This window comes from Haliotis asinina, chromosome 3, assembly GCF_037392515.1.
Source record: "Haliotis asinina isolate JCU_RB_2024 chromosome 3, JCU_Hal_asi_v2, whole genome shotgun sequence".
NCBI classification, from domain to species: Eukaryota; Metazoa; Mollusca; class Gastropoda; order Lepetellida; family Haliotidae; genus Haliotis; species Haliotis asinina.
Window position 1 is genome coordinate 28730982 of NC_090282.1, and position 25764 is coordinate 28756745.

General features: G+C 37.5%; 1 protein-coding gene across 1 annotated transcript; it reads left to right on the forward strand.

Annotated features, from left to right (window-relative positions):
* The first annotated feature begins 2845 nt into the window (after positions 1–2845).
* On the forward strand, positions 2846–25481 carry LOC137277778 (fructose-1,6-bisphosphatase 1-like). The gene is made up of 7 exons (XM_067809702.1): positions 2846–3141; positions 14279–14441; positions 20504–20596; positions 21262–21402; positions 21660–21797; positions 22940–23056; positions 23763–25481. Exons 1-7 carry the CDS (start codon positions 2966–2968, stop codon positions 23949–23951), a joined length of 1017 nt encoding a protein of 338 aa, XP_067665803.1. The 5' UTR covers positions 2846–2965; the 3' UTR covers positions 23952–25481.
* The last annotated feature ends 283 nt before the right edge of the window (positions 25482–25764 follow it).

A 25764-nucleotide genomic window follows, 5' to 3' on the forward strand; every position in this document is an offset into this window, starting at 1 on the left:
TAAAGACAGACGTGTTGAGTGGTGTTTGGCACATGAAAACTTTGACTGGGAAAATGTGATTTTTACTGATGAAAGCTCAATATGGGTATATCCCAATAATGTGAAAATATGGACAAAGTCTGCGTCAGCACCGTTGTATCGACGACCTAAATACAGCCCAAAGTTTCATGTATGGGGAGGGATATCCTTATTAGGAACGACCCCGCTGTGTGTGTTTGAGGGAAATCTGACAAGTCAACGCTACACTAACATATTAGATAATTTTCTCCTTCCAAGTGCACATGTGTTTTATGGAAATGACTGGATTTTGCAGCAGGATAATGATCCTAAACACACCGCAAAACATGCAAAGCAGTGGTTTCAGGAGAAAAATGTGACTGCATTACCATTTCCTGCATATAGTCCTGACTTAAATCCCATTGAGAACATTTGGGGGATGATGAAGGAATGTGTGAATCAAAAGGGGTTGACAAAAATTGAAGACATGAAGAGAGAAGTGGTCCGATACTGGGACAGCATAACTCACGAGACACTAACCTCTCTGATAGGAAGTATGCCTACCCGTCTTAGACTGTGCCGTGAAGCTCAAGGAGACTTGATAAAATATTAAATTGTTATCTACACAACATGAAAAGGTCAGTTCACTTTACAATACATTCAATTTTATCTGATTTGTTCTCGTTTAATAATATGAAATGCTTTAGCTATTCTCAATAATTTTGAACCATACTGTATATCAGTTGAGACTTCCGAGGAAAACATCCAAATCGTTGCCAAGGAATATTTTCTGAGAATAGGATTTATTAGTTGTACATGTATGTTCACCTGCCCCACGGAACATCACATGTAAGGAATGTCATGGGTGTAAAGATATGGCAGCACATGTGGAGAAAGTCTCAGATGCTGTGATACTGCAACACATGTGGAGAAAGACACAGATGTTCAAACACATGAAAGGTAAGACTGGTGTGTTCGGTTATTTCCGGGGGCTGGAGTATACACATACGTTAGTGTAAATATATGATGCCCATACACCTACTATTAAAATTCACTTTCCTTTTTCACAATGGTGGTCTCACAATATCATTGTCGCCCTTTAATCTCACTGATTTCGATTTTGTATCGTTTCTTTTGTCCGTTAGTTTATTATTTAAACTATTTTGTAAATCATTACTGGGAAGTGTTTTACTTGCATTAACATTACTTATGAATACTAGTATTTCATTACTTGAAATAATACTTTTATCTGTATGTATTCTCAATTAATATAGTTTAATGGGATATTTCTTCTTTTCATCTTTCATAATACTTAAGGAAGATATATACGTCGGGAAAGCCATCGTCATGACGTCTAAGCTATGATATCTTGACATTCAGACACGTGACTCAAACACGCGTGGCAACCATTGACTGACGCAACCTGTAACGACGACCGTTCACTCACATATTGCCTGTTACAGACAGTCTGAACATCGTTCAAAGTGGAAAGTGTTCGCAGACGTTCAATATGTTCGATACTGTTTCAGTTTCAAGGTTATAAATCATGTGTGAAATGGATCTGTGATTTGCAATCATGACCATCGTTTTGGAGCACGATGTTTGCTTCTGTGTCAGTCAATAATGTTTACGTTGACATGTACCTACTACACGTTCATAAATCTGTCTATATGTTTGGAATGCTGATGTCTTCAAGCCAATTAAAGATACATGTCATTTCTTAACACGTGTGAATAGAGGAAGACTTGCAGCCAGTCTGTGTAACCCAGCTGTCCCCAAGTCACAAGTTGGTACATATACCTACTACACGTTCATAAATCTATCTATATATTTGAAGTGCAGATGATTTAAGTCAGTTAATTAAAGCTAGGCCTATATCTGTCATTTCTCAAAACATGTGAATATAGGAAGATTTGCCGCAAGTCTAACCCAACTGTCTCCAAGTCTCAAGCTGGTACCTGCAGTAACACCCGACATCCGATCACCGCTAGACGCATGGGTTGCTAAATCAGGTCTAACCCGGCTGTTCTTAAGTCTAGAAACGTATATAACAAATTATAAACATTTAGAGATATGTAGTTAACCTCTGGTTAGTGTAGTGATCCCAAATGTCAGGTTTTAAACAAACTAAATATTCACAACAAAACTAGTAATGTATGATATAAGCGAGAAAATGAAAATGTATATGTTGCTGAACACTATAAGCCATTTCTTGTACAACCATTTTCACATTGTAGATCATGTAGATTCTTATTCGTTTGTCCACCTACATCATTATGACACCTCTTTCTAAAATACATAATAATGACATGAGACCGTCATGGTAGTCATGTATTAATTTATGAAACTGGATCACGATCTTGTCTGTCTGACACACCCTGGAGTAAATATATCCAAGAAAGTCCATGTAAGTCAGAAAATGTGGCAAGTCTAGATTCCCTTGAAACCCTTGAAAATGAAGAAGGTCTCAGGTCTCCGTTTCATTACGTTTTTTCATATGAACTTTTTTCAGTAAAATGTGTTCATTTCAGAGTCTAGTTGTTAGCCTAGACAGGGAGACTATCTGTAAATAATCCCTGGTCTTGATCACGATCATGACAGATTAATTTATCTCCTTCCATACACGAAATCCGAAATATTAGACTAGTATGACAACAGTTGATTACATTTTTGTTTGTGTATTGTAAGAAGCTGGTATATTTTCTCAAAATTATCAATGATGCAATAAAGGTAAAGGAAAAGATCTTTAATTCGTCATTCGAGCACTTGTTTACTATTTTCAACTGCACGTGGCACGTGAAGGTTACATCCCGGAGGTGTGTCCCTCTTATCCAATAAAATTGTCGCCACTTGTCACATGACCGTTTCGTGGGCACATTCAACCAAGTGACACAGCGCATTTTGCACACATTTACAAGAGCTGGGACTAAGGTCTGGTTAGGCCTCGTGCAGTTTGACTGAGTTCAACATGACTTCCACTGGTAGCGCGATTGATACTGACTGCATAACGCTCACGCGTTTTGTGCTAGAATCGCAGAGACAGTTCCCAAAAGCGACAGGCGACCTGACCCAACTTATCAATGCCATTCTCACAGCCATCAAGGCCATTTCATCAGCTGTGAGGAAAGCGGGGATACATCACCTGTAAGTGTTCGACATTTCTGATGATTACCAACACTGAACTAATTGTTCAATAATTCACTAAGTAAATGAACTGTTATGAAGTTTTCTGTGAAATCACGAAAGTAAATCATACTCAAAAAAGTGTCTTGGGCGACCTTCACCTTGGCTTTTGAACCCTATGTTTGTGTTTAATATTATCTACTGATAAAACTTTGCTTGAGGTTGTAGGCGTGCGATGTGTGTGTGTGTGTGTGTGTGTCTGTCTGTCTGTCTGTCTGTCTGTCTGTCTGTAACACCGCAGTCTGCAATATTTTAAGTGTAATCAAGACTGGGCCAAAATATCAGGTGATTGATACTGTGAGTAAAGATCAGGTGTCAGACTCACAGATCACCCATGCCTTGAAGAGACCGTTCATAGCTTATGGCTGTGGGAAAGAGTTCCGCACGTACCCCACTCTTTCTACATAGAATATTTCCACCTTATAATATTATGGTGTATTATTCCAACAATGAAATAAGTTTGTTAATTGTTTTTCACGCCTGTTCTAGTTTATTGAATGTATATATAAGGTGAGGGAGGCATATCAGTTTGTAATTCTGTCTTTTGATTGGGGCGAGGGGTACCTGCAGAGCTCTTACTTGGCTGTGTGCGTCTCCATGTCTGTGCATGCATGCGTGCATGTGTGTGTGAGAGAGAGATGATGATGGTTTTAAGAGGGGTCACCCATTTTGTTCTTGGGGGTGTGACATTGATTTTGTACATGACAAGTAGGGGGTCACTTACTTTGCACATTCATTTTATGGAGGGTCATTTTCATTGTGCATGCAACTCCATACAAATCATCATCACACCCCACACACCAGCCATAAATTATGAATGGTCGCTAATCTTCCAATACCATCAGAGGGTGCTGATGACCTATAAGTTCACACCTGTTATCCCATGTGGCCCACAGTGATCCAGGCTTAGTGGACTGGGGTATTGATAAGGAGAGGAAAGGGCAATGACACTCAAGTCGCCTCAATTATATGGGGCTCTGTTTCCAAGTACATGGATATTGACAAGCTAGCATAATTTATTCAAGTTTCTTTATCAGTTGTGTTTGTTTGTTGTTATGTGTCCTTATATGTTTAACTAATTAAAAATCTGGACAAGATGATCCAGTGAGTAACATCATAAGCACTGATCTATGCAACTGGGACATGTGTATGTGAGTCTGACCATCCAATCCTGTTTGTCTACTCTTGTCACAAGCATGAGTTACTGAAAGAAGACCTGTTCCTACCTGGATCTTAAGGGGTTGATTGGTATCTTCACCTTGATTCAAAATTGCACTTTATGAATTGTTTGTTCATTTTACTAATGTATGATAGGATGTGCACAATATGATATGCACAGGGCTACTAAAGGCCTTGAATGTAGGCACTAATCTCATTTGCCTTGAAAAGGCTTTGAAGATATAAGTTCTACATAATACAGAATGAATGGATTTGCAATGTGGGATCAGTTATTGACTGAAAATAATTACATGTGCCGTACCTGAATCTGTACATCTTGTTTTCATTTGTTGAGTACAAATTAAGTTGTATAGCCCAGTGTTTACCAATAAGGTAGCAAATGATTCTCCTATGAACAGTCCAGTTATACATCTGGAACCTGCAAAATCCTTTCAACGTCATGAGTGACAGTGGGGAGCGGTGGGGTGGCCTAATGGTTAAAGTGCCTCTTCTTCTCACTGAAGAAATGGGTTTGACTCCACTCATGGGTACAATGTGTGAAGGAAATTTCTAGTGTCCTTCCCTCTCGTCTTCTTTACCACCCCCAACTCCCTCGTGCACACACACACATACTTCCCCTGTTATATTACTGAAAAAACGTTCATAGTGAAAAAAAAATAATATAATGAAATGGAGCCCTGAGACTTTCTTCATTTTCAGAAGCTATCGAAATCTAGACTTGCCACATTTTCTAGACTTGCATGGGCTTTCTTGGATATTTATACTTCAGGGTCTGTGCGACAGACTATGCCAAAAGCAGCATAAAACCGTATTCACTCACTGACAATATTCCCTTGGCAAAGAGAGAGTAAACACTTAAATGTGCCAGGCATTGTTTACATTGATGGCCTATATTTCATGAAAGGTCAGGTTTTATTTATTAACACATTTACATGTTTTGACTGAATTGTTGGGACTGTTTTATCATTTACTCAGTGTAGTAAAGAGACAGATATTGCAGGTTTGGGCTGTGGAGTAGCTAAGTAGTTACATCATTCACTTGTCATGCTCAAGGCCCAGGTTCAATTCCCAACATGGACAGAATGTGTAAAGCCTATTTCTGGTGTCCCCTGCTGTGATAATATTGGAATATTGCTGAAAGCAGCCTAAAACCATACTCACTAACTGTTGCAGGTTAGTGTACTATTCACTCAATGCACAATGCCAGATCTGTATAGATGTTTTTCATACCACTTGTATTTAATATGGAATAAAGCATTCAAAGACTTCTTAAAGGTTTTATAGTACTTGAAAGGTAGAAAAGTGATAAACATTTCTTTCAATTACCCAGATTTTGTCTGATGCATAATAACTTAGTCAATGATATGGCTGAAATAGGGCCGATGTGACTTAAAATCTACTCACTCACTGATGCATGATACTCTTTGTATCTACTTATGTTCCTGTGGATATTTAGGAGATAAATGTACTCTACTGGGAAATTAAATGAAATTTATGCAGTATTGATAGTCTCTAAATTAATCATTGAAACAACACGCTACTCATTTGGTTCCACATTCTGCCATAACCGATTTAAAATTGAACTCCTCCATTCCGTGGAAGGCACTACGTAAACTGGCGTGGGACGAGAGGTGAATTTAATTTATCTGTGTTAGGTGCTGTTAGTATTTTTTTTTTCAACATTGCGACATATAAAATATTCTGTCCAAAGAAAAAAGAAGAGAAAGTACTGTTTATTCAATGCAATAGCATAATACCAAAAAGCTTGATTTATATAATCGCAGCTTTACACAACTGAAAACCAACCTATTGTTTTGTGTGCTGTGGTACTCTACACCACTGGCCACAAAATTGAATCATCTGACCTACTTATGTTCTTGGAAGTAGTTGTTGACAGCGCGACAGTTTGAAATGGGTTTGAAAAGAGACAGTGTTTCATGCAAAGGGTGAAATTTGAAGTGACAATGGAAAATAGTTGACTGGCTGTCAAATCTGAACCCTGCAGAATTGAAGCTTATATCCTTTCCTGAACGATCTACGACCACTAACTTATCAAAGACGGTTTATGACCGATGAGTGTCGATCATGATTTCACGCATGTGTCTCCACCACAGCATGCGACGAAAGAGTGACAGTACTGCTTTGTGTACATGCTACAAACTTTGGATTCCTTGGAACATTGTTTTCATCACTTGTGACTGGATTATTGCCAAGCTTTTTTCAAACTGTTGGAACATAGATCTCCAACAGTGACAGTTTTGCAGAGAAGCTAGCAAAGAGCAGATTTCTAGTGGTGCAATTTTTTAAATCTATTTTTTTACGATGCAACAGGACATGATGGTGTATAAGTGACATAAATTTGGTGTTTCGCTTGACCGTTATCTTGTGAATTTCCCATTCCAAACGGAAACAAATATATCATTTACCAGATATATATATGTTTACTCATGTTTTGCTGCATATTTTTTATAGATAGGGACGTATGTTGACAGGGCTTTCTGATTTATACAAGTACAAGTTGGATATTGTGTATGTTTGGGGCTGTGTATTGTAATTGAGTTTGAGTATTTTTAAAATAGAAGGTGTATTGTAATTGAGTTTGAGTATTTTTAAAATAGAAGGTAATATGATTGTGGGTTTCTCTAGTATTTGCAGAAGGAAAATCAAATAATTGCATTTTTTCGAATTTTTATAAAAGTTTTGTAAGCATTTACATCACGTCTGTTGCGTTGATATTAGCCATGTTGGTGTTGAAGCTGTGAAGTAGTGCAGCAATGTTGTATACATGTGCAGTGAAGTGTTGTGAAATCAGATGCAGTTTCAATCCAAATTGATACCGTCTGATTGACCAATCAAATTCAAGCGTTCCACATAGCCATTGTAGGATTAAGTGTATGATCTGTGAAGATCCGAGGTAGAATTGGTCTTCAGCAACCCATGCTTGTTGTAAGAGGCCACTAACCACATAAGGTGGTCAGGCTTACTGACTTGGTTGACACACGCCATCGTGTCCCAATTGATGTGCATGATGTTGATCACTGGATTGTCAGATAGATTATTTGCAGACCACTTGATAGTCAGACAAAAGATTTACAGAACACTGGATTGTCAGACTGATTATTTGCAGACTGCTGCCATATAGCTGGAATATTTAAGCAAAAAACAAGCAGTGAGGTTAAGCACTTTACATGTGCTTGCGATGGGTGTCACTGGTGGGGCAGGGTATGCTCACCTTCCAAAAAAACACCTGGTATCCTCAGAATTTCATATTGATTCATTGACACATACTTATTAAACACCGGTCATCAGAGTGTTGGACTCTTCATTCTGGGAGAGGGGTGGGGTTGCCTAGTAGTTGAAGCGTATGCTCGTCATGCCGAAGTCCAGGTTTGTATTTCCCACATAAGTAAAATGTGTGAAGCCCATTTCTGGTGTCTCTTGCCATGATATTGCTATGATATTGCTGGAATATTGCTAAAAGTAAAAGCAGCATAAAAGTAAAATCACTCATGATTCTGGAGGTTTTCTTATTTTTATTAGTTTTATTGAACCGCAGCAGGAATGAAACAGTCCCTCCAGGATTCTGCTGCAAATTTGTAAGAATTCTGTGGCAAATTTAAGCAAATTCTGCACCCTATTTTTCAATATTCTGCACGACATTCTGCAGTTAAAACATTTAGGAAAAACAACAAAACCAGTATACAGATGTTCCTAGTTTAATTCTCAAACACAGATATAAAGTTAAGTCAACAGTACACATCACATCTTGAGTAAGTTTGATGACAAAGCACCCACACCTTTTTCTGTGTTTAAGAATTAAACAGTTGCTGAAAGTTGTTTCTCTCCTCTCATTCGTAACTTGGATTCAGACCAACAACTTCCTGTTTCGTGCAAATAACAATTTTATACTTAAACTAAATCTGCAATGATTTCAATTTTCAAAATGATGGATTTTGAGAACGTAATTGCAGTGTCAAGTTCATCTAATATTATTTGAAAGATGCCCAAAACTTGCTTTATTAATAAAGTATCTTTAATCATCATTATTTTGAAAATGTTGCGACAGTAAATATGTCAGTTCGTTTTATGTGTAACCGATCCTACTTTTTATATTAACTCTACTTTTCATTTCGTCTGTCAGCCCATTTTCACTCAGTTTTTGAAATAAGCAAATTCCATGGCAGAAAGGTGGCAAATTCTGCACGGATTCTGCAAGAAAATGCGTTTTCCACGGACCATACGTTTTTGTGCAATGAAAGGTAAATTCCGCGATTTTTTCTGCAAATGCAGAATCGCGCAATCCAGGAGGGACTGATGAAACAATATCATAAATAAATCCCGTTTTGGGCACAGTCTGATCTGTTACTAGCAGCAATATGACAGGGTATAGTTACTTGTGTATTTAATCATATTTATTGCCATATGGTTCAGGAGAATTCACATCTTATGTTCTATGCATGAAAACATATTGTCCACAGAAGCAGTGCTCTGGTTTTCATGAATTTGTCGAGTAGCTCTTGTGTCATAACATGTCAAATGCTTCAAAGTTCACTGGGGCGGTGGGGTAGCCAAGTGGTTAAAGCACGACAAAGATTCAGGTTCTATTCCCCACATAGATGCAATGTATGAAGCCCATTTGTGGAGTCACTTGCATTGACTTACTCACTTACTCATCTGATTTTTCATTTTACTGATATTCAGAGTTGTGCACAGGACTGCAAAAGGCCTTGAATTTAAGGGATCTGAAAAAATATTTGCCTTGAAAAGGCTTTGGAAATATATCTCCCAAATGAATCCAATTGTGATGTGTTATTGACTTTATATTGTGCCATTACCTGAAACTTGTTTAGAACTTCATCTTCAATTGTTGATTTGTTCATTTCCCCTTTAGGGTACAATGTGTGAAGCCCATTTCTGCTGTAGCCTGCCATGATGTTGCTTGAATATTGCTATAAGTGGCGTAAAACTAAACTCACTCGCTCAAATTCACTAAGTTTAATCTGATTCATGTAAATCTTCTCAGAAACCATTAGTCACCCAATGTTGAAAACAGTGAAATTCAACAGCAGTCTTCGAAAAAGCTGTCGAAAGTATTTGTCATTCATGTATGTAGACTTTTGATGAGTCATTATGGCTACATTCCGTTTTGTCCCCAAATGAGATCAATGCGTTGCGAAAGACTATTCTCAATCTTCAGATCTTTTGCAATTCATCGTTCATTTGGAGACAAAAAACTCAAGTATGCAGTAAATGTCAATGTCATACTTTTATGGAAATAGTGTGACTTGGAGTGTATACTTAATGTGTGGTTGCACATCCACCAATGTTGTGATGAGACATGCCCAGTATTGGTTTTTATTTTGGGGTTAGCTTTTTTTACCAAGAGTATTGAGGTAAGGATACGTTACCAGAGTACTGAGTTAGATGGAGTGTCTGATTCCTTGGGAGTGGTCTGGCTCATAGACTTACAGTGTAAATCAACATTTGTAAGTTTATTTGCGTGTCTGCATGATTCAGGCAATTTTATTTGCAAATCATCATGACTTGGTGAAAATATTTGATGTAGCTTTAGTCAATATTCACCCACTTACTATACTTTCAGATTTGTTTTAACACAGCCCTAGCAGTAGAACAATGTGTCAAATAAGCCAGCAAGCATGACCATTTGATCCCGTATAAACAAGCATGTGTTCCTGAAGAACAGTTGTAATCTAGATCTTTTATAGGGCATACAACCATAGTTTATGAATGGAATGTAATTTTAGGGCCCTGATGTATCTTCAGATGTACATAATGTTTATGTACACTGATTATTACCCAAGATGACCAGACCAAGATGAATCCGTGTGTAATAAAAGTAATGCTAAATATACTGTAATGTCAAGGTCATGAAATGTTGCTGATTCAACAGATTATTGGATGACTAAGCATGGTGGAGGAAGCTAGTGTCAAGACTGGAAACCAGGCAACAAGAGTGGGCTTAAAAGTAGATAGGGCAGTTTGGTCCTGGCTGCATCCTTTATTGATTGAAGAGGATTTGTTTGTTGTATAACGTATGCAAGGAATATAATTAATGATTGCAAAATGAAAAAAAATGTCACTATTTTTTGTTTAATTTTAAAATTCAGACCACTGGTATACATGATGAAATAAACTTATGCTTTAAGTTGCTTTGCTTTGGAAAGATCTTATTTTATGATATAGTTAGAGAAACCGACCTGTATTTTTTTGTGAATGTAAGGCAAGAGCTTGTTTATCTCATCTCATTGTTTATGCATACATATCCACAGCAGCAGGAAAATGAATAAAGATATCTTTCTAATATTAAATGTGACCAGCAGTTGACGCAAAACAGGAAAAGGATGCAGACAATCTTGTAGATAAGGAAATAAGATAGATAGAGCTGTTGGTTCAGTGTCTTGGCTAATAAGATTGCTTGTAATCATACCGTGTGGAGGGGAAGTTGTTTTGGACGTATCTTAGGAACTACATGTATGTGAATACATACATAGAGAATACTACATTCAGACTCATTACATACAAATTATACAAAATGAGTGTCCTTCCTATGGTATCTGACCGAGCAAAAGGTCATGAGTTTCATATAATTTGTATGTAATGAGACTGAGTGTGGATTTTATTTATTACCCACATTTTACATGCATTAAAATGACAAAATAGTGTATTTTGATATTTTTATGGTTTCAAACTGAAACAGGTTTCAGAAAGAAATTGCGAAGACTGCTGTACTACTGTACACTTTTTGGATGATGTCACACTGTAATGACGTCACTACTTCTGCCCCCTTGGTAACCGACGTCATGATACATGTCAGTTGTCATCACCTCAGACAGCAGCCTCCTATAGTAAACTACTCCATAGCATCCTGTTGTAGTTGCTTCACTTAGCTAACATCACTGGTGGAAACATTGCGTTTATATTTTTCAACAGATAAATGTCTCAATTCGACTCGCAATCATTGCATATAAGTTGTGGAATGAATGAATTCACGTGTTTGTTATGAATGGAAATGAAGTTCAGTCACAATGTGACGTAATTGAGAGGCCATCAAATGAGAGGTTATCTAATCAAATCATTAGAATCTCATGTCAAGTCGTTTCAACACCGGTCAAGTCGTTATGACACATAATGTGACGTACGAGTAGTATGCAACTACCCATACTTGGACCACTAGGGTAATAAATGATGGTATATATTTCACACCTACTGTTGAGTTTGGGGAAACCTGTTTGCACGTGTTGGAACAAGGTGAGAAAGCCACATTTTGTCTTTTGTGGTTTAACTCATTAAGCCCTGGAGCCGCTCCACTGCCCAACACCTGGCACCCCTCGCTGTCTGCCTGATTGCTGCGACGAGGCTAATTAGTGCTAATCATGCCTGATTTCCCTGGCAGGTCTCGGATATGACAGGAAACTGTCTAGTCTCACAAACAAGTACTGATTATTTAATTGTGTCGTAAAGATGTAAATGGGAAAGACGCCGATGTGAATACATATATTACAGCATTTCATGTAATTTATTACCTGTATCTCTCATACCCCTTTGCCAGTGTGTGCTGTATTTTTATCAAAACCTACGCGGTCTTTGTACGTACGAGATGAACAAATATACAAATTCCTCCTGTCTCTCTCATCGTATGGACTGAATTATAATATATTATTTGTAATAGAGTTTAAAAAGAGGGGGGCTTGCATTATAATCGTCTAGATTTTTTGCCAATACATTGCTTGTGCTTACTGACTATTTCAAGGAAAGTATCAATAGGTGTGTAAGTAACATGGAACATATAGAGATTTATAGTTTGTCACTTTGTTCATCTTAACTTAACGCTGCAAACATACATCACCATTCCTACACATACATACTGCATGATACATTTATCATTACTTGATGCTAAACAAAGCTTCCCGTCATGTGAAGGGATAAAATATCCCGAATGTAACGCATTATATCTCAGTTACTGATTATATTGGCTGATACTTTGACCAATCGTATCTTGAGAACCTGTCACATAGGAAGGGCAAGGTGATGGGGCGTGGCCTAAATTTCTGAAGAGCACGTTTGGACACAGTGATAGGGTAGAGATTGATTATTGGCTTTATCGTTGACCTATGGCTATGTTGTGTTTCAGCTGTATCAAGTATCATGCAACAATTTGTGTATTGTAAACATAACATCAGTTATTGTAATGATGTATGAAAAAAACACGTAAGACATATGGCAGTAGACTGACACTATGATGAGTGTATTCGTTCTCAGATGGTGAACACACATGTCTTAGTATTTTGGACATGTGAAAGAATAACGACTGAAATGCAACAATTGAAAAGAATGAGTGAATTTAGTTTTACAGCGATTTTAGCTATATTCCAGCAGTATCGCGAGGGCTTCACACATTGTGCCCAACAACTGACAAGAATGGTATACCGTACCATTTGTACAACACAACTAGTGCATAAAGCGTTATTGTCCTTGGAACAAGTCTTTATGGTAGGCCTCAAAACAGTTAACGCACAAAAACACATCACAGCTTGAACATCTGCATTTGATGTCTCGACGTTTGCCAGTCCGTTTCATTGTATGTAAGACATACTTAAACCAAATGATGTCCTTCTCATACCATTGTGAGAGATTAAATTGTTCAAAACATCTATGTCAATGGCAGTAAAGAAGAATTTACGCACATGCATAATAATCTATGAAAGAAGCGTTTTTGCTGATACATTGCTTGTGTATACTGAATATTTTAAGGAGAGTACTAATAAGCTAGTCTGTGACTTACATATAACAGATTCACAGTTTGCCGCAGAAAATATACGAACATACATGCATACATATTGTATAATGCTATTCCTTTGCCATACATAAGACAAAGGGTCATGGGATGGGCGTCATCAAAGTTCCCGAATAGGACGTTTTGTATCATAACTGTTCAATATAGTCCCTGATTTGTTATCTATGACCAATCGTATCATGAGATACCTGTCACATTGGAAATGACAGGTGATGGGGCATGGGCTAAATTTCTGAAGAGTTTCCCCCGACATTGCAAGCAATTGTTATCAAAACACATTAATAGTTCTTCTGATTAACACAGAAAGTAATCTCTCTCGTAAGAAAGGCTAAGCTTTGATCATTACTGCTAAATTGATTGAAATTATAGGTAATGTACGAATTTAAAATGTAAAACCCCCAATACGCGGCTCTCGCTGAATGAGAGGTGCTTTTCATAACCCCCAATATGCGGCTCTCGCTGAATAAGAGGTGCTTTTTATTACCCCCAATATGCGGCTCTCTCTGTGAGAAGCTAATTAATTTGCCGCATATATGCGGCTCTCGGCCTTAATGAGTTAAAAAGCCTTATTAGCTCAGTGTATATGCATCAGTGTTGTCTTGGCACTCACTAACTACTGGTATACATGTACTGGAGAAGACTGTGCTGGATTAGTCACTTGATCTCTTGAGTTGACTGTTTTAGTGTTTAGTTTGCAGGAAAGTACTTTTAAATGAAAATGGGATCTTACTGGCTGTTACAGTCTGACTGCTTTCATAAGGACAAAGTTTGTTCATATATACCATTAGAAAAAAAGTAGGGGATATCGGATTTACAAGACTGATAAAAAGCAAATGATGAAAGCAAGGAGGAAGGAGATGAAGAGGAATTAAGGAAAATGTGACAATTTATTCCATTCCTTTGGAAATGATACATCTGGATGGATATATGTTACTCCTCATATGCATTGGCACTGACTAGTGGTATGCGCACAAAATGGAATATCCCCTACCTTTTTGGAATGGTGTATAATATTATTCCCAGTAATGCCATTTTGGTAGTTGACAGTATATATGTTATGGGAATCTCTCCATTCGCTGAACTTCAGTAAAACATTATTTCCAGCTATGGGATCTCTGGAACAGCCAATGCCACGGGAGACCAAGTGAAAAAGCTGGATGTGTTGTCCAATGACTTGTTTGTCAACATGCTCAAGTCCTCTTACACAACCTGCCTCCTGGTCTCAGAGGAAAATGAAACTGTTATCGAAGTGGAAACTGACAAACAGGTAGGCCAGTCCACGACAGATTCCACCAAAATGACACAAAATCAGCCCCGCTTCTGTCTTTCAAATATTTGTCAGGCAATGTGGGAGGTGATAAATTTGACATACTTGTGGTTAAGATTTGACAATGAATGAATCTTCTCAAGGAGAATATTTTGTTTGAAAAGAGGAATATAGAACTAATAAAGGTAAGTAATGTCATTTATAGTACTGTTGGAAATAAAAAAAAAATTTTTTGCATGTTCATCTCTACAGTTTATGTAGACGATATGCCAAAGTATGAAATATCTGTTAAAATAAGTTTGGCCCAACTACAATTCCACTAGTAGGGACATAGGACACATGAAAAAAGGACTTCACTGAGGAGAGATTAGTGCAGAATTGAGCAATGCAGATTTTTTCAGAGTCCAAATGAACTTATTTGGAACACACCATGGCTTCATGCAAATTAGTGTGTGATGATATTGTATCACAGAGGACACTTTTTAAATGTCCATTTTGAAATTAGACTTAACTTCATTATAACTGATAGCTGACATAGAAAAATAATAATATAATTTATCCTGGAACTACTGAGGATGTAGCTACAGTGGTGTCTCACTATCACTATGAAAAGAAACAGGTAGGAGGGGTCGTCCCAAAAGCAAAATCAGGACGGATGAGAGAGATATCAGCTACAATATGATAATCCTATAGGGAAGTACAATGCATGTCCTAACAGATATAACAATATCCAGTCTTGCCGATCTTCAGGTAGTCACGTCACCTATATATTTTGAGACATTTAATATGATGCTTTTCTGTGGGTATGAAGTGTCATACTAATTTACATATCTAAATATGAACTTCATGAAAGAAAGACTTGTTAGATTTTTATCAATAGATGAGATATATTCAACACACATGAAAAAGCACAATGTCTTTGAGATGACCCCTTGTGCAAGTGGGCACCGCATGCATTTAATGCCAGGTGTCCATCATCATGCCTGGCCGAGTGACCTAATTGCCATCTATAGTCTGATCTATTGTTTTCAGCAGCTAGTATTTTTTCCAAGTTTTGCCCAATTTTACAAGTAAACATGCTTTACTGGATGTCCTCTCATGCATCCCACTGAATACCCTGTTATGCATCCCACTGAATACCCTGTTAGGCCAATGTGGGTTATTTTGACATGTCCTATTTGCAGTATAGTAAATTTGAGGGATGCTGAGCAACAAATTTTAAACAATTTAATGCAATCCATTTCGTGAATTTTTGTCGTAAGATCTTACCTACTCTACACCCCTGAAGCTGGTGGACTATAAATTCAGGTTCTCTCTTGCAGAAACTATCACCAGCATTCATTCTAATCAGCTAGGCAACTGACTGACAATCAGTACTTCCTGTGGGATGGACACTGATGACCTGAAACTATTTTCGTCCAACACTGACCCATTTCCACACTCAGGCATCGATATGTTGTAAATTCTTATTTTGATGGTACACTCATTTGATAATAAGATATGAAAGCTTTTCATCACAATACACGACTATGGATTATGATCTTTGAAGGCATATTGTACTAAAGTACTGTTGGAAACAGAAAAAAACAACATCTGTACAATCCGGCATGTTGTCAACACTGACATAAAATCTCAGCCCCGTTCGTGGCTCATACATTTATTATCAGCTCTACAATCCGGCCCTTTGTCTAAACCGGATTATTTCTTCAGTCCCAATGAGTGCCAGTTTAGACAGCTTCCACTGTACTTCAAAGTGATGACATCATGAAGATGTACTTGATGGAATCTTCAAGAAATAATCATGACTTTCAGTGGGTTTTCTAGGAATTTAGCAAGTTTTCAGACCCTGACAACTTCGAAAATCTTCCATGCCCAAGTGTTTCAAAGACTAAAACAGTAGCTCCCAAATTGTTTGTATTTGATTATGGGGAAAATGTGATCGATTGCTTGCTTGTTTATTCGATTATTTCATTTAATCGTAACACCACTAGTGTATCTCACTTTTAAAGGGGCACTGATGCGAAGCAATTTCCGTGGACTGGTTAAATTTTTTGTTATTGTTTTTCTCCCATGAGTACCCGGATGATATCCCAGAATTTGTGACTGGTTCATAACCTCTGCTGCACAGTCCGTATGTGCAACTGAGAATTTAATTATAGACAGATCAACTAAGGTGAAGTCATTTTTACTTCATTACAAATGTATTATGAAAAGAAATGAAACACTTTGAAGGTTAATCATCTGCCAGTGGTAGAAATGGTAAAAAACTATTAGGATGGAAAAATAACGAAGCCAATGTACATCTCAATATTTTGTCTCATAACCCTAAAAGGTTTATTGTCATATTTGTATGATTTTGAAAATTAATAAAAGAACACACTGTCTGCTTATACTTATAGTAAATTTCTAGCATGACTGTAACATTTAAAGAATGTATAGACTGCCAATGTGGATCCTATTTCACACACATACGCAATCTAGTGTGTGTTTTCTGTCATATAGATTCTGCTGAATGGTACAACAAATAAATTAAAACAAAATGAAAATAATGAATGTAAAACAGACTAATTTTATAGCAACAATGTCAGGCTACTACCTTGTTCGGGAATGTATCCATCAATATCCACATAAAAGAATGATATTCCATTCATCTGAAGCTGGTAAATAATCCTGCTCTGTTTCGTGTGACTTACAACAGTCTAATTTGCGAAAAAGTAACACATCGTTTCACGTCTTTCACATTGGTGAAAACCTGATAAACATCTGATGTGTCACCCAAGATAGCACATCTGGCAACTAATTGTATGATGTCCGCATCAGACTTGTGGAAGTCGCGGTGGCTGAGCGGGCTAGGCGGCTGACTTTGTGTGCTGGCGATTAGGTGCCTGACTCTGAGGGTGCGGGTTCGAATCCCGGATGGGACTCAACCAAAAAAAGTACTAGAATTTGTACTTTACTAAGAAAGTGAAATCCCAAATATGACATATGTAACATACAATACATTTGCCACTACACTTTGCCACTTTGCCTTAATTTATAATGTTGAGTAATTACTCCAGACAGGAGAAATGCCAAATGGGAACCATTGTTGAGTAATCTGAGTGCTATTACCACTCATTATACCTGTTATAAACTCATTAACTGACCAGCAAGAGAATGATGACAAATAACACGAGTAGGTTTACACCATCAAAAGCTAGTTACAGCAAGGAAGATATAATCTCTGTGTCGCATTCAGCCTGAAAACACTGAAACTATTTTCGTTACATAAGAAATAAATACAGGCATTTGCTGTGTACTTGGGAGAATAGGTGTAATCAGGGTTTTTTTTACGTAAGAAAATTTTCAGATTTCTCTACCAGTGGCAAAGTCATTGTTTTTAGTTTACGAATTCAGATAAATCAACTGTGTCTTTTTATTATCATAGATAATAAACCAGGGTAGCTACCATAGCTACCAAAATTTACGTATGATATTTGCTATCACAGCTGGGCCAACACTCAAAACTATCTGAATATAAAGCTTTACAGTCTTTCGGACAGAAACAAATGGCTCGCTACGTGCCTGTAGACATCATATTTTCACATAATGTGATTAAATATCGAGGGGAAAAAACACAGAAATAGGATGAAATTGGATCAGTCACTGTACTATCCAAGCATCCGAAATAAAAAAATACACTACTGGGATATCTTGTTACGATCAGACAAGGTATACCATGGATATTTTTAAAAAATGGCATATGATGGGCATCTGGTCTCCTGACTGTTTAGGTGAAGAAATTCTGCTAATGTGAACCGGAGCGGGCGCTGACCAATTTGCAGTTTGATTTCGTAATTAGACCGTTGGCAAGAAACATTAGTCGCTCCGCCTCAGTGCCCCATGAAGAGGTTGTCAACAACTAAGTAATTTACAAAAGAAACCACAAAATGCTAAAATCATTATTCTGTCATTGTATTATGTATAAATTTATATCTCATCTGGGAATGTAACAAAAACTATAAGGTTGTTTGCACTTCACTATACCTGAAGACAATTTAACTAACATTTCCCAGTTTTACCCTCAAAGTGTTCTGAAAACTGGCTACCTTTCATTTTGTAAAGGTGAAGTAAAGTATCTATAATTCAGATCCTGATTAACAGAGCATTTATCTATCTTAGCTGGTCTTCCTGTCAACTGGTACTTTTCAGGTTTTTCATCCAGATGCATCATTGCTGTAAACAGTGATCAGTATTCAGTGAAGGCGGTCACATATGAAATTATATACAGCTTGGAGAATGTCTGCACATTTTAATAGGATGTGCTTGTCATCACTGTAGATAATTCATACTCAGTAATATTCCAGCTATATGGGGTCAGTCTGTACCAGACAGTCCAGTGGCATGAACATCACTCTTTGCCACTGGGATGTGATGGCGTATGTTAACCAGGTCAGTGAGCCTGACCACCCCACCACCTTGAACTATGGCAAGCATGAGAACCAGTTCTAACCCAGATCATCATGGTTTCTCCACCAAACATCTTGCATTTGCCACCTCTGTCATCTGGATATATTTTCATATGACATAAATTTCAGCTATATTTATCATGTTTATGGCCAACATACCATCAATAATAGCTATTAGTTGTCACACCCGTGAAGGTCCGGGGTAGAATAGGCCTTCAGCAACCCATGCTTGCCATAACAGGTGACTATGCTTGTCGTAAGAGGCGACTAACGGGATCGGGTGGTCAGACTAGCTGACTTGGTTGACACATGTCATCAGTTCCCAAATGCGCAGATTGATGCTCATGTTGTTGATCACTGGATTGCCTGGTCCAGACTCGATTATTTACAGACTGTCACCATATAGCTGGAATATTGCTAAGTGCGATGTAAAACTAAACTCACTCACTCACTATTAGTTGTCAGGAAAATAGTATGTTCCTGTAGAAAGCTGCAGGTACTGAATCATTTTATCTCATGCAAAGTTACAAAAAAATAGAATGAAGGAGTTGTTATATACTGGTGTTTCTTGACACTGAATATTTAAAAGACATTTAAAAGTGAAAAAACTCTGTGAGTGGTTATACCTATGGATGTAAACCATGCACATGCAATTATTCATGAATCTTAGTTCTGAGTAGGATTTTACATGCATTATCAAGGGTAATTTCCATTAAAGAAAGTAATAAAATACTGTAAATCACGAAATTTTTGTGTTATGATATTTTTGTGAGTGGCGACCAACAGACGTTTTTACGTCATGATATTTTTGCGACTTGCCTAATTCTCAAAACATAGTTTAGTCTGACAGTTTCAAAGCTTACTTGCATCTGAAAGTTTTATCCGAGGTAAATCCAATCACATATTAAAGTTTGTCGCTAATCTTTAACACCATTCAGTGGAGTACATCCGCATGTATGCAATCAGTGATGTTTTCCTAACGTTGTTGTCATTGCTTAATATATGTATTGTCTAGATCTATTGTTGATTATATGAACTGGTGAATAATAAAGCGAAGATATGACAGGTTGTTTGCTGATTATTCATTGCCTTCTTGCCAGCAAATTGCGTCATGATATTTTTGCGAGCTCAAGTCATTCGCAATTTTTGCAAAAATATCATACTCGCAAAAATTTAATGATTTACATTAATATGCAAGGGGTTAGCCCAAACATCTAATGAATGATTCCCTCGAGAAAACAAGTGTTTGATGTATGTAGTTACAGATCAGGGTCCATTGTAGCGCTATTAGTTTTGAAAGTATGTTAAAGTATGGCAGTTGTGATCATCTTAGCATTACAATCGCCTTGTGGAATGGGGCCCTAGTCTAGAATGGGCGCCCAGCAACCTGTAGTCAATAGGCAAGGTTACCTGTGGCTTAAAATAGAAGGCACTACCCTTGTGAATTCTGTTATGATAAACATGTCATATCAGTAGTGAACACTGAGAAATAGTTACATGATTTTATCAGGCAATTATTTGCTGGTTATTTTGTACAAAGTGCTATTATGTAGCGCTGAGGAAATATATCTCTCAATATCTGTTTGATAACTATGAATCTGTATTTTATTCCAGGGAAAGTACATTGTGTGTTTTGATCCCCTTGATGGCTCCTCCAACATTGACTGCCTCGTGTCTATTGGTTCCATCTTTGGTATTTACAGGAAGGTGGGTTCAGATCACAGATTAACCCCAATTATGATCATCGGTCTGTCAGCACTCACCATGCTTGTTGTGGACATTTGTCTTGTATTCCTACAGATGTTCTTCCTGTATCAACATGGCATGTGCTATACTTGATATGTAGCTGTACAAAGCATTGTCTAGCCACACTGACTCTCACAGCATGTCATAGAAATTCATTGAAATCTAATACAGTATTTTGGTCACATCCATGAGTCATAGAGAATATGATTAATATTTTTACTGAATGTAGTATGCAGTTTAAAATTTAGGTTATGTCAGAAGTAATTTTGCACAGGGTTGACTGACATGTTATCCCTCTACTGGTGTCTGAAATGTTTGATACGTGATGTTTGTTGAATGTTAGTCAGATTGCTGGGTGATGGTGTTTCTGGAACATGTGATTCATATTGCCGGGTGATGTTTCTGTAACATGTGATTCATATTGCCAAGTGATACTGTTTCTGGAAAATGTGATTTATATTGCTAGGTGATGCTTCTGAAATGTTTGATTGCCAGGGGATGTTGTTTATAGAACATGGGAGTCAGATTGCTGGGTGATGTTTCTGGAACATGTGATTCACATTGCCAGGTGATGTTTTTTTGTTTTTTTTGAAAATGATTCAGATCATTGAGATAATGTGTTTCAGAATGGAGATGGGCCGCCCACAGTGAAGGATGTCTTGAAGCCAGGGACGGAGATTGTGGCGGCAGGATACGCCTTGTATGGCAGCGCCACCATGGTGGTCTTGTCCACAGGAAATGGGGTCAATGGCTTCATGTATGATCCAGTGAGTCAAACAACTGGTTAACTCATACTACCACCGAAATATCATTCAGTTTGACGATTATCATCGCCATGGTTACCAAAATGCATAAATGGTTGGGATACGTCTGCATCATATTTGTGTTACTGGTCATGGCTTAAATTTTTGTTGAAAGCTGAGTTAAAAGAAATAACTGATTAACTCATAGTAATGCCAACAAACTGATTCTGTCTGGTGTACATCATATCTAGGAGTCTGACCTTGCTGGACCTGTCTTTCAGGCCATTGGAGAGTTCCTGTTGACAGAGAAGAACATCAAGTGTAAACCCCGTGGCAAGATTTACTCCCTCAATGAAGGTTATGAGAAGTTTTGGGATGAACCAACACGAGAGTATGTGAAAAGCAAGAAGTTCCCGGAGGTGGGTGACACAGCAGATGTTGGGATTACACTATCTTTGTAAAGGACAAATTCTAGTACCTTTTTGCATTAGATCCCATCCAGGAATTCCAATCCACACCCTCAGAGTTGTGCACCAGATTGCCAGTACACAGTCATCCATCACAACTTCCACAAAATTCAGACAACTGGTAGTCTAAGTTGTGGACTTTGTGTACCCTCTGGTAGTACTAGAATTTGTACTTTACTAAGCAAGTGTAATCTCAAGTATAACATATGTTACAGCATATGCTGGTCAGGCGTTAAGGTTTTGATGGGACCATTCAGTTTCATTCCATTGTTGTAAAAAATTCATGTTTATTCAGTTTCAAGCAAAGACCCCCCTGTTTTAATACAGCAATAATATTGATAAACAAATGAAGTATTTTGCCTTAATCCCTTACCACCCACCACAGAAAAATGGCATTAAAATACAGAATGTTTTCAGTGTTTACTTATTATTCATTTTTGTAAACAAAACTGTCGTATTCACATTAATCAATGCAGTGGTTGATTCTCCCCGTGAGAGTGGGCAAGGTTGTGCTTATGTAATATAGCAGTACAGTGGAAGCTGTCTAAACCGGCACTCATTGGAACTGAGTAAATATTGTAGAGCTGATTATAAGTGTACAAGTCACAAGTGGGGCAGAGATTTTATGCTGGTGTTGACAACTTGCTGGATTGGACAGATGCTGGTTTTGACAGCTTCCACTGTATACAACAAGCTAGCCTGCACAAGTCTCTATGGTGAAAATAAATAGTTGAAATTATAATTTCTGAAAAATAATAGCTTAGAGACTGGGGTTCTTAGACCTGGATCCTATACTGTCCACTCATCTACACTTCCTCCTTGGAAGGATAGAATTACTCTAATCAATGGGTTCAACATTCAGCCTTTGAGCAAGGTGAATAACAAGCAAATTACATCTTCTTCAAGAGAGTGAATGTTAGTGCCAAAACCTAATGCAGAAATACTTAAATACTGGTCTACAAGTTGTTCACTGGGGTGCAAAATGCAACAGAAGGGGTAATACATTGAATATAGTAACTAAGGAATTACGATGAAAACACAAATAAGAAAGCATGTTATGGCCTTGTGATCTTTCATGGTCTCTGTGTTTACAGTCTGGCAAACCTTATGGTGGGCGTTACATCGGGTCTATGGTAGCTGATGTTCACAGAACCCTTGTATATGGAGGAATATTCATGTATCCATCTACCACAGAGGCACCGAAAGGAAAAGTGAGTTTTCTTCCCTTGCAGATTCTTCAGAATCCAGATGCATTATAAATGTTTATAAATAGATGATGTATTGATATTAAGACATTGTTACACAAATGCCTGTTATATTTAATTTTCAAGACAATTTTGACAAGATAAGAGTGCAATGGTAATGAAAAGTTTCTTTCTTAAAGGTGTACTTTTAAAAAGATCGTCCTCACATACAATCATCTCCGCATTATGACAGAGCGTCTGGACTCAGGAGTATAAATAATTGTTATATGTGTGCGATATTTTGATGTACGCGACCAAAATATAGATGAATCGAAATGAAACTGATTCATTATGAGTCCTATGGCCCAAAGAACTAATACATGATGGCAGTAGAGTAGCATGTGGGTGATATAAGTGCTAATCACCATGCAGATGGCTGGGGTACAATCTGGATTCCTCATGTTGCCAAATACGAGGTAGAACCATGGTCACTCAATAAGATGCTTAATTCACTGTGTAGCGTTACCTCGCCAGACATTTATACTCAGGGGACTAAAATAGAGATTTGTCATAATTATGGTAAGATCTTCCCTGGGTTTCACTTAGTGAGTTGCTCCTACATTAAAGGGACTCAGTGATATACTGAACTGATACAGTTGTTAAGCCAGATTCACTATGCTTTGAAAATAATCACTTCTCAACCAATAGGTCACGATGTGATTGATTGTTTCAGTTACGTCTACTGTATGAGTGTAACCCGATGGCATTCATCATGGAGCAAGCTGGTGGACTGGCCACAAACGGAAGACAAAGAATTCTTGAAATCCAACCCAAGGAAATCCATGAGCGCAGTCCCATCTACCTAGGCTCTAAGGATGACGTGCAAGACGTCATCAAAATCTTTGAGAAGCATGCAAAATAATGAACTGAATGTTAATTGTTTTCGTCTGCATGTGGGACACGTACTGAGACATCGTATTGAATGTAAGGTTAAGGGTATTGAGAATCTGAGATGTGAAAAGTGCTTTACATAGTCTTCTTTATCTGTCTCTGTTGTAACTGTCACTTATTATGTACATGCACATATGTTCCAGGAATTCCACAGGATCATTCACTTTGGTATTTGCCCTCACTATTCCCCACACTGCTAACAAAACATACCAGAATTAACATTTATCAGCTTCCCCTCATGTACTCAGGATTTTACCTTGATAGAAGGATGCTCCAAGGCACCTTAAGTGAAACATTAAGGTAATGCAAAGAAATGAGATAGTTTAGTGAAAATTATTTTTATTATTCGCTAATTACAGGACCTTTCTATTTCATGTTCCTTGGAGACTAAGTTTTTTCTCTATGTCCACTTTATGTATTTGTGTCATCTGGCAAAGAATTTTGTGAGAAATTAACTAGTTGTATGATGATTGACTTGACTTAATGACACAGTCTTAGTCTGCAAAATTTGACCATTACTCTCAATCACCTGGCATTTAATCTTCTGTTAGTAAGAGTTGACAAGAGCTGTAATCATAATCCAGCATATTCAGAATGAGGTATGATGAGATAACCTTGAGACTGCATAATAAGTTGTTAATGAGTGATTACTGTGTTCATTGCCGGTGTGTAGAGATGATACCATATTTCATTTACCATTCTGTGACCAGTCAGTCTTCCTCGTGTCCGACCTTGACACATATGCATACTGGAATGACTGGTCACAGTCTCAGTGTCTGCCCAGACTGATGGTGGTGTATATTGAGAAATCCATTGTCATGTAGTATTAACATCAACAGTCAGCTGCTTTGTGTTGATTTATCATGGAATAATTCATATATACTCAACAAAGAAGTTAGGAAATGTGAAACTGTTTGGCGCAATTTATGACAGTAGTCTATCTCAGTATGCAAAATCTATTTATGATCCTTAATTTTTTGTGTCAAGTATATTGTTAATCATTGCTTATCACTAACAGTCTTTATGTGTTTAAAGTCACACAAGGTTCATTGTTTTTGTTGTTCAGACTTGCCTTTTACATAGTATGTTTTGATACAGATATTAAATAATTGTAGCTTCGTATTTCCCAATGTGTGCTCATTACACTAAGTGTTCACTGTCGTGTTAAAGAGGTTAGGGAAACTATTTCATCAATCATATAGGTTCTCTGAAATATTAAATTTGGTATCAGTGTGCACCCCTCCTAGACCCTAACATAGCTGGTATTCACTTTTCCATTATCATCTGATCATAAATAGACATCACTGATGCAAAGATCTGATCTGATGTACATACCTATAAAGGTGAAATTATGAACATCAAAATAAGATCAAGAAGGTAAAATGGCAGTTTGATGTTTCTTGTCCATTAAATTGTTCTAATAAATGCTAATATCACTGGGACATAACTTGTTGATTTTCTTACCATTTGAATGCATTGTTCAATAAACATTTCTATTGTTTGTGTGTTGTGTTTTCATCACTAAAGAAGATGTTTAACATAAACAATATTCAGGCACATAGAAAGCTATTTTTTGTGCAAGACAGATAGATTGCAAAGCTTTATATAAATAGTAGTGAGGGCTTGCCCATCCTTTTTAGCAACAATCTTGTGTACGGACGTGCTTCTTTTTTCATTATGGTAGCTATGATCCTGATATATAATTCGACCTGAGACTCATTTTGCAAAGTTGAAAAGAAAAGTGTGGGGGTTGATTTCCATTGATCAAAAAGGTGTGTGTGAGT

Coding starts and splice junctions, on each gene's coding strand:
- LOC137277778 (XM_067809702.1), top strand. CDS start 2,966: ATGACTTCCACTGGTAGCGCGATTGATACTGACTGCATAACGCTCACG. Junction 21,403..21,659: donor ATGGCTTCATGTATGATCCA/GTGAGTCAAACA, acceptor CCTGTCTTTCAG/GCCATTGGAGAGTTCCTGTT. Junction 21,798..22,939: donor AAAGCAAGAAGTTCCCGGAG/GTGGGTGACACA, acceptor CTGTGTTTACAG/TCTGGCAAACCTTATGGTGG.